We start from the raw sequence: 19,001 nt of genomic DNA on the forward strand, positions 1-19,001 counted from the left end.
ACAAAACAGACCTTGTTATCTCTCTACACTTCTTTTGTAAAACTGTTCATGGATTTTAACAAATATTGCCATTGCTGTACAAAATAAGTTTAATGTTCTAGACTAGACTTGTGATCCAGTTGCATAATCTAATTTAACACAATCTTGAGGCTCAGCACATTTTTGTTTCCCCTAAACTTTGTTTAATCATGTGGTTTATGGAGAGAGGTGGGGGTCAGGATGGGGAGGAGCCTAGGTGTCGCAAAACAAGGATGAATAGGATATTTCCATTTTCTTTCAAAGTGATTTGATTGATAGCTTTTCGCCATATTGTTTAATTTATAAGTAACTCTCCAGGCAGGCATTTGATAGGCATTTTGTTGTGCCCCCACTCCCAATTTCCCCAATTCCACCCACCACTCTGTACACCTGTGGAAGTCTGTGTACTCTGGGCTGAATGGACAACTAGCCAGGGTAGCCTGATTCCAAGGAGAGACAGTTTTTAATTGTGTGTTTTCATCATTAGCTCCAGCTCTTTCCATTTAGTCACCATCTTCCTAGTACCCTTCCCAATAAACCATCATGTTTATGTGACCACCATGTCATATGAACCCAGCAACTCTTTGAAACTGGCACATTAAAGTCCCTTTTTCAAGTTTTCTATACGCAACCTATTACAACTCTGATGTCATTACGTTTTGAAATATGATAGGATGAGTGTCTCATGGACCCCATTTGTCACTTTTCTTTACATAACTTTCATGATCACTCTTTTAGTGTTAATTGGTATTTTAAAAATCCACATGCTCATTTCCGGCACATCACCATCTTACTTCATTAGTATGTCTTCCTTTCAGTCCTTACTAATGATTTGATAATTTTTCTATTAATAAATATCAAGTATTCCATGAAGGATTGATATTAAACAAAGTTTTTTTATTATGTCAATAGAACCACTATTAATTATGTGGCTTTATTTTATATGTTAAAGTTTTGCATCTTAAAGATTTTATATTGTATCAATAGAATATTAATTGTGTTGCTTTACTTTTATTTTATATGTAAAGTTTTGAAGCCAGGAGTAATTTAGTTGATTTCCTGAAGTATTCTGGATAATGGATACTGGGTTGTTTGATTGATGTGTTTATACCACCCCCCACTTCCAAACTTACCCCCACCCTCCCTCTAGACTCCTAGACCCTCCCCACTGCTCCACCCCTATTGCTCCACCCTCCCTTCTCCCTTCCTCCCCCTACTCTCACCACTGTCCCATCCCCATTGCTCCCCCCCTTCGCTTCCTCCCCCAACCCTGTGCCTTTGATGTTGGTGGATGACGCTGAAATGATCAAGACACCGTTTGCACTTAACCACTAAATCTTTATTAACTGAATTTTTATTATAACATCAATACAATATTAGTAAATAGAGAGAAATACAGCAATAAAATGGGGAAGGGTAGGGAGGTGGTAGGGGTAGGGAGAAAAGGCAGGGGTAGGTAGGAGGGCCACTGACAGGGTTCTTATTCATCACTTTTCTGTAACTTCCATGAATATTTACCATCCTTAATTATCAATTTCATTCCAGCAAGAACTTCTCAAAGAGTATCTACTCATCTTATAACTCTCCAAAGGCTTTGCTCACAATCTGGATCCCTGGAGTTAATACCCAGGGCAAAGTTAAATTATTTATCCAATCACCTTTGAACTTTTTCCCACTAGAGTTTTATCCATGTCTAATTTGCCCTAAATAGGTTGATCTCCCTGCAGTTCCCTCTGAGTTTATTTGAAATCTTTAAGGGTAGCAATCATGGGGTAAAGGATCACAAGTAAGTACACATGTCCACTTATAGAGTTATCTAATACATATCATGCTAACTTTTAAACTAACCCCACCCACTTAAGATTACTTAATAGTCCCTCCCACCCTAAAATACTTACGATTATGTATATCCCCTATTACTTAAACTGATAACATAAAGAAATAAAAAACAATGCAATTTCCACAGACCAATTCCATCAATCACATTCTACAATCTGAAACAACAAAGAACTTTCAGTCCCACTGGATGTTCCTTCTTTCGATGAAAATGCAGCCTGGTTCCCACCCAGCTCTTCGTCTCGGCAGGTGGTCCTTCATTTCTGCCCAGGTCTTTCCAGCAGAGTGTTCTCTGTTGCCAATCTTGGAACTGTATCTGACATTTGACGTCTGTGGTGGATGACAAGCAGATCAATTCAGGAGCCCAAGAGGTACCTGCAAACTTAAACACAAATCCAGACTGCACTATATAGATGTGCCCCTCTTTATTTTATGCACCTGCAAGTTCCTTATGTCACCTCACCTGATTGAATCAAACTAATTCTCCATTTTCCAGCATCGAGTGCAAATACCTCATTGCTCAAACTAAATTGACCCTTCAGAAATGTATGTAAACTTCCTCCATTTCAAGATCTTAGCACGATGACCTTCACTAGTTCTCTCCAGGTTTGCCTAACAATGGGAGCTCCTATCTTCTTCTTCCTTGATTTAATTAACACCGACAATTTGGGTCAAAAGTTAATCAAATTTGCCAATTTGTTTCAAAAAAAGGTTGACTACTGGCTTTAATAATTCTGATGTTTTGTTGTATGTCCTTTATGCTTTATTTTGCTCCCTTTCTAACTCCCTTAGAGATTTAATTTCTTTGCTCTTTCCTTTCTTATGAATAAAGGCATTTTGTGGGAAAAATGCCAAAAAAAAGTTAAAGTATCCAATAAACATAATCAACAGCAACAAAATAAATTCAGTGAAAGGAAACTTATTAAATTCTGATACTACAGAATAAATTTGAAATTACTTATCTTTAACACCTACATTTATAGATAGTATATATAGCAATAAAGCATAGAACACACTGCAACCAGTTTTTCACAAGCTTTACTAAACAGCCAAATGTGCGTCAGGGTCTTCATCCATGCGTTGCTGACCCATACCACCATGCTTTCCCTGACCGCTGCTGTCGTTGGTCAACATCTCCAGACTTCTGCTTGCAGTGATGGCGAATGTCCGTGTGCTCATGCCGGGGCTGCAGACAATGACCTATTTCTAGGCCCTCTGCAGCTTGAAGATCAAGTGACAACTGTAAATTTGACACAAAACAACTTGAATTCAAATGTATGGATGATGGGTTGATCTGAGGTAAACAGAAGTGATGCTTCAAAATAGTTCAGAAGCACAAACGCACCATTTTAAAGGTAATTACTCTAAAACACATGAGTGACTGACAAGCTTTCAGATTCCATTGAAGAAAATAAAAGGGGGAGGGGGGAGAGTTATTTGGAATTAAATAGCCAATTAGGTATCTTTTTTGAATTTGTAGGTCTTTTTGTGTGATTTTTAAAAGGCCCAATTGATAAAACTGAAGTCCTGTATGACGTTAAACTAGCAGATTGAAGATGAATGGGATGAACTACTATAGAAATACTCCAGTTCTGAGGAGCCTCTCATTCACAGTGTTGTAAGAGAAGTTCACAGTAAAGAAATATTTTATACTACGTTACTAATCAATTTTAATTAGTTTAACAATAAGAACTGGATAGTACTTCGTAATTCAATGGAAATAACTCCTGAAAGCAGTCACCACTTTAAAACACTGTTAAAAGACACTAGTCACCTACGGCTAAAACTTTTAACTATTTAAACATGCAAGAATAAGGGTGGGTGATAATGAATGGGTGAAAGAGGATGTGGATGAAAAATGAAACTTCACCATTAGACTCCTCTTCATGATACACAATTTGAAATCTATACCATGTTGTCTACTGCTCAAACTGTTTTGGCAATTGGAGGTTGTGTACTGAAACACAAGCCTCTTGAAGCCTGCCTCTTTCTTCTCCGTGCTTGGCAGCAAAATGGAGTCTCAGCAGCCAGGCAGGAAAGATGACACAAATCCTGCAGCAGGGTTAATGGCAGTAGTAAAGAATTAAACAGAAAGAGAGAGGTTAGACAGAGAGTTCAAGGTAGTAGCAAAAGACCAGGCTAAAGAAGTCAGGCAGTCCCAGGTTAGCACAAAGCATCCAGGAGACTAGATGTCGTCACTGGATTGAAGACAACACTTGTGTTGTCTGTTGCTTTGAGTCATTTGAGTTGCTTTGAGGCCTTTCATTCTTGGCAGCTTCTTTTCGTCTCCGTCCTCTAGAGGGGACCCCTTTCCACTGTGTGAACTCTGATCCTTTTAAAGTGAGGTTACCCATCAGGCCACCCTCTGGATTTAAAGCTCACTAAAGAAGTCCGTATCTTCAAGACAGTGTCCAGTGCCCCAATTCCTCTTCTTTAAAGATATCCCTCGCAGGCATAGGAGTGTGGGTCTGGGTGCTAAATTCATGTCCCCTCTCTAAGCATCCTCATGCTACAGTCTAGTGAGGGGACTGATGATGAAATGCCCAGATGCATATGGAGGCAGACACATGGAGAGATGCTTCCAACACTTTAGGTGATCCTCTTCCAGCCAATTAACAACACTCCTGAAATTTCTTCTGAAGTACCAGGACACGTTGATAACATTAACTCAGAGTCTCTTAAGAGCTGGGTATGGGACTGCAAGGTAGTCACGCCTCATAAACATCTAACACACCTGGAGCCACCAACAGTCTCTGGTTACCAGGTTTAACATTTTGTGGAAGCCATTACTGGCGTGATGATGGTAAGGTGTTGTGAGAAAGCCAGAGTTCTTGGGTACATGTGATTTGCACCAGGGTGTGAAGGCACACTCAACATGCAAGAGTCCCTTCTGAGAGAGCACTTCCTTCTGAGGCCTGAGGTGTTTCTGTTGCAGGGGTTTTGCCTGCTCCTGGGAGAACCGGTCCAGTTGCTGCTCCTTGAGAATTAACGGAACCATGAATGTGGAGTTTGAAGATGGTGAAGTTTCTAAGGGTGCAGCAAAAAGATCATGGAAGCCGTTTTACACTGCACCAACAATTCTGGCTTCCTTAATAAGGCGTCGGTCCTCCAGTGATGTAAAGAGAGTACCGAGACTGCAAGAAAAGTCATGTCCTCCTCCTTCGTGTCTCCCCCTCCATGAAGAAATCAGCATTTCCTGTGTTTGCATCAGCTTCTCTGTAAGTGTTAAACGTGGAATCTGGCAGCCTATTAATTTAGATGGTGACAGAGGTTTTAGCAGGTTAAACCCAGGCTTCCAGGATTCGCTGGGAAGTAAACTTGTCACGAATTTTAGTTAAATTGGCAGTTAAGGTGGGAAACTGAGAGAGAATTTGTTGGTAAGTATTCTGTCGCTCTCAGAAAATGGCGGAGGTCTTTTGGTGCTTTTTTAGGCTGTGTGCCAGTCCAGGATGGCCCTGACCTTTCCGTAGCCGTTTCACAGAGGGCTGTGCCTCAGGTTGGCCTGAAGATGCAGTAGCCTAATTTAGCACACAGTCACTGACTGAGAAGCTGAACAGGAGTAAATCTGAGGGTAGAGATCCTGAAGGACACGACAAGTGTTTACATGGTGCTGTAAGATGGCGGCGGCGGCGGCGGCGGAGGCGGCGGCGGCGGCTGCGGTGGCGGATACTGGGGTACCGGAGGCTGGCGGTACCAGTGCGGATTCCAAGTGATCATCACGGGGACATAGAGCGATCGTCCATGTCCATCTCGCCCCACTGGGTACCAGGCGAATCCTACTGGGTAGGTCGGGTACGTGGCGTATGTGGGGTACGTCTGGTATCCAGGTATTTGAGGTACGTATTCAGTGTACGTTGCCAGGTGAGCCTGGTCATCCAAATTTGGAATAGAGAGTCGAGGATACTGATTCTGGATGGTGAAACTGTTGGGAGCTCGGCAGTCGTAGGAAACTTGCAGTTTCCACCCCCTCTTCACCTGGAGAACTTGGGCTCCATTCGGGGCGATTGTTGGAGTAATCAGCCCGTCTTTCACGTTTCTGGCCACAAAATCTCGCAGGGCTGCCATTTCGGGTTCGGACAGTGAGTAGACGTGTCCGCTGGGAATACTGTGCGCTCCAGGTATCATTTCGATGGTAGGGTCAACCAGGCGGTGATCCGGGTAGACGTTTTCATCCACTGGAGTGTACACATTCTGGACATAGTAATACCTCACTGGTTGGTAAACTCTGTATCCATCCACCGGGTAGTAAAACGACGGCTGTGCTGGTGGTGGGAGCGACGGAGGTATTGGAGAATACATCCGGCAGTGGTATCGGCAATATTCAGAATCAAAGACGATCGATCGGGTGCTCCATGTGATGTTGGGGTCGTGTGTGCTTAGCCAGCGCACCCCTAGGACGACGGGGAAGAACGGAGACTGAGTCACATCGAATGACAGCACCTCACGGTGATCTCCCAGGTCGACTATCAGGTCGTGCGTTTCGTGGACAACTGGGCCCGATGCTATGGGGCGTCCATCAATTGCTTCTACCAGTATTGGCCAGTCCTTGACCCTCAGAGGAATTCCATTTTGGGCAACGTATTCGTGATCGATGAAGTTGCCAGAAGCACCAGAATCGATCATGGCTCGGACGAACAGGGTGTGTCTGCCCGGGAGATGAATCTGGAGCATCACTTGCAAGTGTGGAGATGAAGCATCATCTTGTGGGGACCTTATTATTTCTGGCCCGGTCGCTGAAGGTCCCTCTACAGCGGGGCCGGGGAGTTTCCCGCCGGCGAAGCCTTTGAGGCCTTGGCAGGACAGTTGTCGGCGTAGTGACCTCCATTTCCGCAGTAGAGGCAGAGGTTCAGCTTTCTGCGTCTTTCTTTTTCTTCCTGGGTCAGGCGCATGCGCGCGCCACCCACAGGCTCGGTTGGATCTACCTGGTGGTGGCTCGTGATGTGCGGCAACACGAGCGCGCGCGGCGGGGAGCGCGGCTTGCGAGCTGCGGCCGCTCTGGCCAGCCTTCTCTCGATGTGGATGCATTGGCCGATCAGCGCCGACAGCGACTTGGCCACTTCGAGGCGCGACAGCTCTGCCTGAATGTGGTCGCTGAGGCCCTCGTGGTACTGGTCAATCAGGGCGGGCTCGTTCCAATCCAGGTCCTGGGCAATCATCTGGAAAGCGTTGGAGTAGTCGATGACTGACCCCATGCCTTGGCGCAGACGTCTGATCTTGCGTTTGGCGGCCTCTCGCCTCTGAGGGTCTTCAAAGACGTGCTTCATTTCAGTCATGAAGGCTGGGTAGTTGTGCATCAGGTAGTGGGATCGCTCCAGCTTCGCAGAGGCCCAGCGGGCGGCACGGCCGGTCATCATGCTTGTCACGAAGCAGACGCGGACGCGATCGACTGAGAAATCTCTGGTGCTCTTTTCCATGAAGAGCTGGCACTGAGCCATGAAAGGAACCAGCATGTCTGGGTTGCCGTCAAACTTCTCGGGAAGGTCATCTGGGCACTCTTCCTCTAACGGAGTGGGTGGGGCAGCAGCCGCCGCAGCACCTCGGAGCTCGATGTCATCCTCCTCATCCTGAGGGGCAGGCTCCACTTGCTCACGAAGGGAGGTGTTCTCCTCTGTGAGCTTCTGCACCTGGTTCTGCAGGTTGTTGTTCTCCTCGGACTGCTTCATGACCTTCTCTCTGAGGTTGTTGATCTCTTCAGAGAGATCGTCCCGCCTTCGTTCGGCCAGGTTGGGAATGTACTGGCCCCTTTGGGCGCTGCGTGAGGATGAAGAAGAGGAAGAGGAGGAGGAGCAAGAGGAAGAGGAGGAGGAGGGGCCGTTGGGGGGAGGAGGAGGAGGAGGAGGTGGGCAGTCGGGCCCCAGGGTGAGAGCCGGGGTGGGAGGAGACCTCCCAGGTGTAGCTTCGCTCCTGTGGGGATGGAGGCCCGGATCCTGGCCTCCTCTTCCACCCTTTCTTCTTTTTGTTTTCAAAAGCTTTTTGTTTCTGTAAATGAAGATAAAAGCATAAATTTTAACATACACATTCAAAGCAGCACATTACAAAAAAGACTTTAGCATTTAAAGTAGCCACTAAAGTACTTTAAATACATGAGTATTTAAAGTAGCCAGCCACTAAAATACTTTAAATACATGAGTATTTAAAGTATCCACTAAAATACTTTAAATACATGAGTATTTAAAGTATCTCTTTGCTCTACTTGCTTACATTAATAATTAATAAGCAAACACAAATCTTGCAAAAGGGAGAAAGGAGTTAATCAATTAAGACAATAGATAACAAAAAGCACCCTACTTTTTCATGTCCAAATGACCTTTTTCTCCTCAAAGGTCACCTGTTTATTATGATTCAACAATTCATAACTATATCAACAGCAAATTTACCTTCACTGACTATAAAAGAATGCCGAGACATTCTAAACAAATAGTTTTGTATCAAGAGAGCACCTCAAGAAACTTTGAAGTCAAAGATGGAGACCAAATAAAAACACACAAGCAGAGCCAAAATGACTGTTATTAGACAAGTTACCTGAAAAATTGCTAATATTCCAGCCAATAAGCAAAAAAAAAAAAAAAAAAGAGTGGGGGGATTAGAATCACAATGCCTATATTCATCAACCCTGGGGAAAGGGGGCACTATCTCCATGGAGGTTACTAAGTCATTATCAAAAACCCACAGGGTTGTCTAAATCCAACCGTAATCTGATTTCCCAAAGAGAATTCCCTAAGGGACAGAAGTGGCACTGAGCAGCAACATGTGTCTATCAGTTTCCCTCCTTATTATGCAGTCAATCAACAAATATTAATTGATACCTCCTAGGCTAGGAAGAGCTGGGCTATAAAATGGGACATTCAAAGAAGCCCAATAATAGTACACCTCAAACTTATAATATGGATTTAATTAAATAATGCAGGAAAAGCAGTGAATATTCAACAACTGTTAGCTAATATTAATAAAGTTATTAATAAGAAAGGTAACTTTCTGTGTGAAGAGGCTAAAATGAAAACAGGAAAGGGCTGTAACTATGGCAACCGAGGCATGCATTTCCCACCTAGAGATTAATTAATTTTTTTTTTTTGGATACACTGTTGACCAAACAAATCCAGGGCCTCACTTGATTTGCAGGTCACCAGTTTGCAACTTCTAGTTTTTAAACAAGTTTTTAACAGCACAGCCCCACCCAAAAGTTTGTAACTTAGAGCAAGACAGAGCTGTACTCCTTCCTAGGTGGTGAGTAGCTATATGGGGGGTTAGGGGGAGTGGGAGATTAAAATTCTTAATTATGGGTATGGTGACAATAAATCACATATACAATAAATCAGCCAACAGTGCCTATGTACTTCCTAAAAAGAGGGTTAAATGCATTTATAGTAACTCAATTATTTTAACTTTTTAATATTTTTTAAATGAGCATTAAATTCTCATATTTGGAATACTTCAAGAACGTGCTCAAAAGTTTAAAAACATAATTTATAAAGCAGGCAGATTGCCTGTTCACTAAATTTTAACTTGGCAGTCCTGGCCACCAGTTCTTCTCTGATCCATCAAGGCAAAAATGGACACTAAATTAATTATATTAATTAAAAATCACAAAGATAAATGTGTTAATCAAAGAAGTTAGGTGAAAAATAGCTAGTATTTCAGTAAGGTACAAGGAAAAAAAAAGGCGGTGGTATTCAAACATGATGCATGTATACTTGAGCCTTGTCTCTGGCTGTAGAGACACATCCCTTCCTCCTCCTTCCTTAAAACCCCTCATAGCCCTTTAGGACCCTCCCCTGCACCCCCACCCCCCAGCCCCAGCCACTTTCTCTATGCTCTGCAGTCCTTGGAGTGGCTGTATAGCAAGCAGAGTCTTTAAGGGACAGAATTCCTGTGCCATTTTAATAGTTTTAATTGGCATTCAAGATAAAATATTCTAAATAGTCTTAAAGTTTAGAAAATAACACATCATAACCTGTGACACTGTTTCATTTCCAGCTCCTTAAAGATAATTGTATTAGTGACACTCAAAATATAAGGTCACAAAATAGTGCAATTTTTATTTATTAAAAGTTTTATTTTTATTAAATAAATAAAATGAAATTATTTAATAAAAATTTTTATTTAATGTCTCATTTATTAAAAGCTTTAATGTCCCATTAAAAAACAACTAATAAGCACAAGTCAGGTGACTCAAGTGCCACTTCTGTCATCTAGACAGTAATACTTTCAAAACTTAGAGAGAAGACTTCTGGAAAGGCATTCAGAGCATGGCCTGGCGCTGCCTGACCCAGGTCAGGAAGGTTAACAACCTACATGTCAATCACAGTCACTGGGGTGAGCTTTATTGAGGCCCAAGTCTGATGGTTTTAACATCTGCAAAACACAATAATAGGACAGATATAACAACATGTTCAGAAATCAGCAAACAATCATTGTATTGTTTAGGGTATCAGAAGATCAATAAAGGTTAAAAATTCAAATGCTTTGGAAGGTAACATAAAAGTGAGAAGAAACTGGAGTTAAGACAATAAGGAGGGGGCTGTGACTATGTAATTTGGGGATGCATGTCCCCTCCCAAAGACATTAAATTCTTTAACAAATTTTTAATCCAGTGCTTGTCAAATTAAGGACCTTATCTGACCTGCAAGTTCACCAGTTTGAGACCCCTGACCTTTACCAAGATCAGGCATCAGGTACCCACCCCTGGGGTTTTTAACTTTGGGGTGAGACTCTAAGTCCTAAAGGAGATAACTGCCCAGAGAAGAGTAGGTTAACCTTTAAAAATGATAGGAGGGTGGGCAGGCAGGTTAACATTCAGTGTAAATAAAGTTTAAAAATATTTAAATAGCAACTACAGCACCAGTTAACATGGAAACAGGAGCACTGTGACTTGATTTGAATTACAGAACTATGACTCCTTAAACCGCCCCCCCCCCTTACTAGGGGCTGGATTGCCGAGATGGGGTCAAGAGGCCCCATTCCTAAAACCTGAAAGGACACGCAGCATAGAGCCAAGCCACATGGGACTGATGTCACCTTTACATATGAAAAAGAATTCAGTGTTAGTCTATATAGGAATTAAATACATTTGATTAATCTTTGACTCTTCATGATGACGTCTAAAAACTTCTTTTCCCCAAACACACCAAAGAGTAACAGTAGCCAAAAACCATTGCACATTAAATATCTCATTAAAAAATGACACTTCATTAAGCAACTCTTAATTGCTTTACATTTTCAAATGTCCCAATTTTTTTAGTACCATGTGTACTATTTGAGAAATGCAAATTATATTAATACACACATTTTTACCATTGTTTTGAACTTTAAAAGAATGCAGATAACAAATTTCCAAAGGGGGTGGGGGTTAGGGGGGCAAGGTGGGCCTGGGGACTGACTGAAAGCTGTAATTACTTTAAGTATAAATACGTAAAAATATGTAAATTGTATACTTGTTGTGGGGAGTGACAGATATTTGGGAGTCAAAGTCCTGGCTTATGGCTTATAATATAGGATACCAGGTTTTAAAAGTTATGTTTAGTTAGAAACATAAACATGGTACTCTGACTGGAGATAAGGCATCAATTTGTTTTATATATATATTTTATAATGCCAGTTAAAACCCTCCAATCTATATTTTGTAATGTAACCACTTGATGTTACATTATACAAAATTTATTTATTTTTTTTTTTAAAGATTTTATTTATTTATTTGAGAGAGAATGAGAGAGAGCGCATGAGAGGGGTTAGGGTCAGAGGGAGAAGCAGACTCCCTGCCGAGCAGGGAGCCCGATGCGGGACTCGATCCAGGGACTCCAGGATCATGACCTGAGCCAAAAGCAGTTGCTTAACCAACTGAGCCACCCAGGTGCCCGACATTATACAAAATTTAAATATGACAATTATGTATCACCATTAAGTATTCCATTCACCCCAAATAATTAGCTTTTGCTTTTCATTTTTAAAAAGCTAATTATTTTAAATATCTTATATAAGTATAGTTTTGTATTATAATTACAGCTTACATTATTAGAGTTTAAAAATGCATACTTTTTTGGGGGGGGGGAATCCTGTTAAGTGTGAGAGATAAGGCAAGCAATGCCTTGGACAATCCAGGACAGCAAAGCACCATAGGAAAAAAACCAGGAAACACCTGCAGACACCAAAGGTGGCACTGAAAAAGCCAATTTACTCTGGTCATTTAACACATATTTAATGAATGCTTACCATGTGCCAGGCACAATTAATAAATATGTAGGCAAGTTAGCCAGGGCTAATCCCTTCGAGTTCCAAGGAAAAAAACCCATCTTCATAGGCACACAGATTACCTCATCCTTGCCCCAAGGCCAGGCCAACAGTACCAATAAGGCACTTAAAACTCCTATGAAACACAGTTCAAGGTATTCCTTATTTTGTGTCCACCAAAGAATCTGATTCCAGTAAGCCACCACAAGTGTCCATTAGTGTCTCAAAAAAACCTTAAATGTGAAAGTATTTAAAACAATTTATTTTTCATTTGTAGTGAAAACATTTAGCTGGATTGCCCTTAGGGGCACCAGCCATGTCTGCTCAGAAGCACTTTTCATAACCCACTATCAAGTTTAAATTGTGGAATTGTGTTATTTAATATATGCAAAGCACTTGCAAAAAGTGCTTATAAATCCCAGGTATAATGACTATCGTTGCTAACTGTTCTTATTTATTATTCTTATATTTATTAGACACTAGTGGATAAAAAGCAAAATCGGCGCCGCCAAGAAACCGCAGGAGGGAGGGGCTGGGCAGCCAGGTTCAGGCAGTGAAAACAGTGAAGGCACGCAGGCGCAGAGGAGGTGGGCCTGTAAGGCGGGGCTGGGGGGCTCACACTGCGCAGGCGCAGGCGGACACCGGGAGGCGGGGCCATAGGCCACTTCGGAAGAGGCAGGCTCAGAAAGGGGACAAGCTTTGGAGACGAGGTGTCTGGGCAAGCCACCTCAGAGGAGGCAGGCCTAGGGAGGGGCGCTTTCTGGGGGTGTCGCCTCAGAGGAGGCAGGCTCAGGGGGCAGGGGGGGTCTGGGGGGAGCCACCTCAGAGGAGGAGTGCTCAGGGAGAGGCAGAGTCTGGGGGGAGCAGCCTCAGAGGAGGCGGGCTTGGAGAGGGAGGGTCTGAGGAGCGGCCTCAGAGGAGACGGGCTCAGGGAAAGGCGGGGTCTGAGGGAGCGGCCTCAGAGGAGGCGGGCTCAGGGAAAGGCGCGGTCTGAGGGAGCGGCCTCAGAGGAGGTGTGCTCAGGGAAAGGCGGGGTCTGAGGGAGAGGCCTCAGAGGAGGCGGGCTCAGGGAAAGGCAGGGTCTGGGGGGGAGCCACCACAGAGGAGGGGGCTCAGGGAGAGGCGGGGCTGGGGAGAAAGGGTCTAGAAGGCGCGCTCTAGGAAGGCGCGCTGCAGAGGAGGCGCGCTCTGAGTAGGCGTTGGGAGGCGCTCAGCACGCTCTGAGCAGATACTGCAGAGAAGGCGCGCTAGAATGGGCGGGGCAGGTCTGAGACTGGCTGTTTGCCTCTCCCAGGATCCCCCCTCCCAAAACCCCTCCCACCAGCCTCCACAGCCAGATTCATTTCATGCAACAGAGCAATCACCCCCAGATCCAACACCCCCCCATACTAAGCAAACCAACAGTTTCCACAAACTGTTGCTGGACGCCAATTCGCGCCACCTTTACAACTACACCGCCACTTCAATCAAGCGCAACTAGACAAGGCAGCCCGCTCTGCCACCACCAAGAGATTCCCTTATACACTCAAGTCAGCGCCCCTCCACTCCACTGCTATAGCAGGAATGGTGTGGGCAGAATGTTAAACACTAATTTTTGCCCGGGGCTCCATTTTGTCTAACAGCACCATCATGCAGACAACCGTCCTGCAGAAAAACATAGTGGGAGCCATTCCAAAAGGTGTGTTAGAGACAAAGGGTGGGGTCCCCCACTAAAAAGACAGAGTAATCTTACTCTGCAGCTCTTGTCCCTTTACAGCTGGTTTCTTTGTGGCGTAAAACAGTGCAGCTTGTATACCTCTGCAGCTGTTATTACTTTTAGCGCATTTTAGGTGTAAATTCTCTGCAGTTCATGTACCTCTGCAGTTCCTGTGCCTTGTAGCACAATGAAGCGCTGTTGTAGTGCGAATGGTATCATTTTTGTAGCGCTAATCTGCAGCTCAGATTTTGTAGCGCATTTAAAGCGCAAATCAGTCATCAGTCTGCAGCTCATATACTGCTGCAATTCATAATGGTTTGTAGCGCATTGAAGCGCCCATCAGTTTATAGCGCAATCGAAGCGCCCATCTATCTATAGCGCATTTGACGCGCTTATCAGTTTGTAGCGCATTGAAGCACCCATCAGCCTGTAGCGCATTGGAAGCGCCAGTCTATAGCGTATTTGAAGCGCTTATCAGTTCATAGCACATTGAAGCGCCAATTAGTTTGTAGCGCCTATCACTATATAGCGCTTTTGAAGAGCAAATTGCAAATCGGTCTGTAGCTCATGTCTGTCTGCAGCTCATGTCTGTCTGCAGCTCATGTCTGTCTACAGCACTTATCTGGACTTGAGTCCTGGAAATCAAAGCCCTGAGGCTTGGTTTCTCCACTCTGTTTTGGGGTACTGCCAGTGAAGGCGTGACAAGATTTGCGTGGAGACATTCAGGGGCACTACTCCATCTCCCGCAGCTCCCGAAAAGGACAGAGAATGAATGTGATCTTAATAAAAGAAACATCCTCACCGCATACTCACCACGCGAGGACTCCTCTGCGAAGACAGGAGGACGGGGTCCCACACCTGTGCCAGGCGTGGGTTCCGCTGGGTGCTCCGCAGCCCGGAGTGGCTCCGGACGCGAGCCCGCTCAGCGGACCTTTCACGAGGCTCGGTGGACCCTCTTCGCTCTTCTCCCCAGGTCGTAGTCAGGTTTCTTCGACACACACCAACCGAAGTTGAGGCGCGTGTACCGGGAGCGCCGACTGGGAGCCTTATATAGGCTGAACAGAGGAGGGGGGCGCCAAATCCCAGCGTGCTCCGCGAGTTAGGGGGGCGGAGGGGAGCGGGGGCGGAGGGGGATGGGGGATGGGGTGGGGGCGATGGCCACGCTACACTGGCCCGCCGCTAGAGGGAGTACAGGATTAAGGAGGGGGTGCAGGATGCTGATGCTGAACTGGCCAAGCTGGGAGGAAAGAAGAAAGGGAGGGGAGGGGAGAATCGAGGACGGCCGGCCTAGCCAGGCCAAGAATGCAATTGCCCCGGTGGTGGGAGCTGGGAGACCCTTGTGCTTGGACGGGACAGGGTCGGGGGACACGCAGGATGAGCCCCGTGACCACTGGCACCTTCTTGCTGACAGGTTAGTGGCCCGCGCGCGACGGGAGGTCCTGGGGCCAACAGGCCGCCGCCTCCCCATCTCCCGCCCGGGTTTTGGGTATCTGGGTGCATTTTCTGGGTGGCAGCCCCGCTTGCTGCCCCTGTCCCCACTATACCCCTCCTCCAGGACACCCCATACCCCAATTCCCGGGCCCTGTGAGTCCCTTCCCAGGCTTGACCCCTGGCCTTTTCTTTTTCTCCGCGCCCCCGCGGGCCCCCCCCTGCCCAGAACGCGCAGAAATTCCATCTCCAATTTCCATTCTTCCCCCCCCCCCCCCCCCCGATTCCCAGCCCTGGTGGTGGACCTCTCCCCATCCCTGCAGCAAAGACTTGGGGGTTGCCCATTTTTCTGGGGGTCGTTACCACACGAATGGGGCGCTGCGGCCCGGAGACAAGCCATAGGAAATGGGTGTCAAGCTGCGTCCCTTTCCACACAAACACGTCCTTTCTTTCCTTTCCTTGAATCCGAACGGGAGAGATCACAAAAATGTGCAATTTGAAACACCTAACTCCCCCTCTTCCTAAGAGCATTTCTCGGCGGCGGAGATCTCGTTTTTCTTAGGTTTTATGGAGCGGGGAAGTGGAATCATGAAATGCTGGGAGCTAAACAGGGCGTTCGGGTCAGGGTTAACTCCGGCTGGGGGCCAGAGACGCTGCAAACAACACCGTTTGCCCCACCAAGTGCACTATTTTGAAAAGCTAAAACAATTAAAAACAGCTGTGGATGCCTCCAGTGTGCTTGGAGGCTTCGGAGGCTCCCAGCTATGGCCTTTTGGTGGTGATTACAAGGTTTACACAGAGACCTAGCTCTCCCTGCAACGTTACATTTTTCTAAATCTTGTAGAGAAAATGAATACATTTAGTCACGGTAACCGCATGTTTAATCCTTTCAAGCGTGTTGCTGAGATTCGGCCACAAATGTTTGTGTGTATTTATGCATATAAACATACATATTTTACCTTAGATAACATTGCAGTGGGTTACAAGCCTTTAAAATACTGATGAAGAAGGATGCTTAAAAAAAAAAAAAAGCCATAACGAGGATTTCCATTTAAGTGCCTCAAAGTGTTAGGCTCTGAGAAAACGGACAATTTGTTGATAATCTTAGAAAAAGAAGTTTAAGTTAAATTGTCTACAGCTGAGTGAGGTTCCTGAAATACGGATGAGACACATTTGTATTTGAAGGCTAAAATTGAGCATATTTTAGTAACATTGCTACAGATTATTTATACATATGGGATAAATAAGAATTTGGCCCATTGTAGATGACAGCGTGTCAGGGATTGCACTTAAAGCTAGCTTTTCTAGGAATAAACAAAACTGGAGCACATTTACTGAGATTTTACTTTTTATCAAAAATGAAATGTTGACCATCCAATATATGAATGAATGAAGTGAAGATTTCCACCAATTAAAGATATTTTTCTAGGAAGTTGGGTGAGCACAATTATACTTTTTAGAAGTGCCTTTTAATCTTACGATGTTCAGCCTTTCCTGCAAGATAAAATAATTTTAGGATTCTTATGTTTGCCAGAGTACCATTCTCATGACCGCCAAACTATCAACCCCTTAGACTTTTTTTCAATCTAGAAAAGTTACTTCACCTAATTGTTAACTGATAGATATTCTTTTTCCAAAAAGTGAGATTAAAAATCAGTATAGATGGTAGGAAAAAGGAAAGTTTAAAAATCGATCCCAAGACACTTAAAGTTTGAACCACTTTGAACCAATTTAATCTTTTATTTCAAAATGTTAACCAGAATTTTTTTAATATAAAAACAGCTTTAGTATTATTTTTATCATACTGAATTCCTACTCACTGTACAAAATTCAGGAGAAAAAACTCCAGAAAACTGGGGAAAAAATCAAGAAAATCAGGATCACCTGTAACTTCTTCATCTGAGCTAAACCCCGTAAACATTATGGAGTTTACTTTTTCACACTTTCTTTATACGTGCTTATGTACCAAAATAATATATATTTTTCATAGAGCTGCATATTATGATTTTTAAAAATAAAAAAGGGGTTCAAATTAATTCTTCAAATTTATTTTCTTTCCAAGGAGACCTAATAGTTAAATAACAGTAAATTTGCAGAGGTTTTTTTTTTAAAGGAAATATTAATTACTTTTTCTAATTAAAATTTTAGATGAACAACATTAGTACATATGTATTTAAAACTAGAGAACTGAGAATTTCCCCTGACTTCACTATTATAACATACACATAGTTATCATTTTGGTGTATTTCCTTGTGCTTTTATTTCTCAACATATACAATAATTTTTACTTTGCTTAGAAATATAATTTTCTAAGAAAAAAACAATATCGACAGGTAAGTAATTATAAAACTTTTAAAATCTGAAACAACAAAACTATTAAAAACAAACACAAAAATACAACTTTGATAGAAAAATACTTTAGATAACAGTTGTGTTATCTAACAAAACATTAACAACCCCCCATTAATAGACAAGAATTTTAAACACTTTTTTGACAGTTAGTATCCTAAGTGAATTTTGGATTTTCTCAGATATTTCCCAGTGTTGACTGTTTCTTACCCATTTTGCACAAGATTGCATGTAAAGCAAAAAAAGGTGTTAATGAGCATATTTGTTTTTATCAAATAATAACTGGGCATTGTATTTGGACAGTTTAATCCATTTTTATGAGCATTTGCTATGGATCTATGAAGCTGTTGATTTACTACCTGTATTTAACTTCTTATGTAGTGGGAAAATTGTATTTCAAAACAAAGTAGAATTTTCCCTTGTCAAGTAGTAACTAGACTTTCTACTTGGACATTTACCTATTTTATGACAATTTGCCATGTATCTGTGAAACTCTTGACTTACCTCAGGTATTCAGCCTAATATGTAGGGTGGAAGGAAAATTGTATTTCAAAACAAAATGGAATTTTAAAACATTTTATCTCTTTTAAATGAAAATTTGCTATGGACCTAAGAACCTGCTGATTTACCTACCACATGCATTTGGCTTAACTTTTAGTATGCTAGGGAAAATTTATTTCTAAGCAAAGTAAAATTTTCAGTTGTCAATATTAGCTGGACTTAGTATTTGGTCATCATATTAGACTTAATATTTGGTCATCTCATCTCTTTATTATAAGAGTTGCCATCAATCTAAAAGCTGTTGGTTTACCTGATATATTTAGCTTAGCTTCTAGGACAAAGGACAACTCGTATTTCTAAGCAAATTGGAATTTTCACTTGTCTCTCTCTCAAACATTAAAAATAGCAAGGGACAGCACCAGAGAAAACTAGTGAGAGACCACCTCAAAGAGATAAAGACAACATGTATTTCAGATTCTAACACTGGTTTACCACTGATGAAAACCATGCTCTAAACAAAATGCTGAAGCAGTGAAGAAACCCTGACTTGTTAAAAAATTCTCCATCAAATTTTCAGATTGTTTGAGGATTCCAGTAAGGGCAGGATTTATAGATCTTATTTTCTCCCAAATAACCAGCCACTTTGTTTCTTTTTCTTTTTTACTAACTGTAGCACACATTTACTTTCTGACTCCTTTTCTTAAACCTTACCCTTGCCTCGGCTCTAAACAGCAAAGTGCAAATCCTATTGCTGATCTTATTTCCTGCTATTAGTGTAAAAGAAGGATTCCAGGTGAATAGATGATATGAATTTATGTGTCCGCTAGAAATTCTTGGGATGGAGCTGTGTTTTAGTCCAAAGCTTCACAGAACTATTAACATGGTGGCTTTTTTTTTTTTCCTTTTCATCCTTTTGAACTTCGCCAGCATAGATAGAGAGACAGACATG

The 19,001-nt window shown here is 43.1% G+C and overlaps 2 protein-coding genes across 12 annotated transcripts in view; one reads left to right on the forward strand and one right to left on the reverse strand.

Moving 5' to 3' along the window:
• Positions 1-1,341: 1,341 nt before the first annotated feature.
• On the reverse strand, positions 1,342-17,197 carry PEG10 (paternally expressed 10). Its single transcript, XM_032402119.1, is given in 4 exon segments — positions 1,342-6,626; positions 6,629-7,833; positions 14,577-14,829; positions 15,566-17,197. Coding segments are annotated over 4 exon segments (2,667 nt in total). The 5' UTR covers positions 15,603-17,197; the 3' UTR covers positions 1,342-5,454.
• The window catches only part of SGCE (sarcoglycan epsilon), a 69,508-nt gene continuing 65,418 nt past the window's right edge, over positions 14,912-19,001 (forward strand). For 6 of the 11 annotated variants that reach the window (XM_032402120.1, XM_032402122.1, XM_032402121.1 and 3 more), the window contains exon 1: positions 14,998-15,185. In XM_032402120.1, the coding sequence (XP_032258011.1) occupies positions 15,077-15,185 (109 nt within the window). In that variant the 5' untranslated portion in view covers positions 14,998-15,076. Of the gene's footprint in view, positions 15,186-19,001 lie in introns of all 11 variants that reach the window. The other 5 variants (XM_032402125.1, XM_032402126.1, XM_032402128.1 and 2 more) reach the window with 2 other exon arrangements.

This window comes from Phoca vitulina, unplaced genomic scaffold, assembly GCF_004348235.1.
Source record: "Phoca vitulina isolate PV1807 unplaced genomic scaffold, GSC_HSeal_1.0 scaffold4, whole genome shotgun sequence".
In the NCBI taxonomy this organism is placed as follows: domain Eukaryota; kingdom Metazoa; phylum Chordata; class Mammalia; order Carnivora; family Phocidae; genus Phoca; species Phoca vitulina.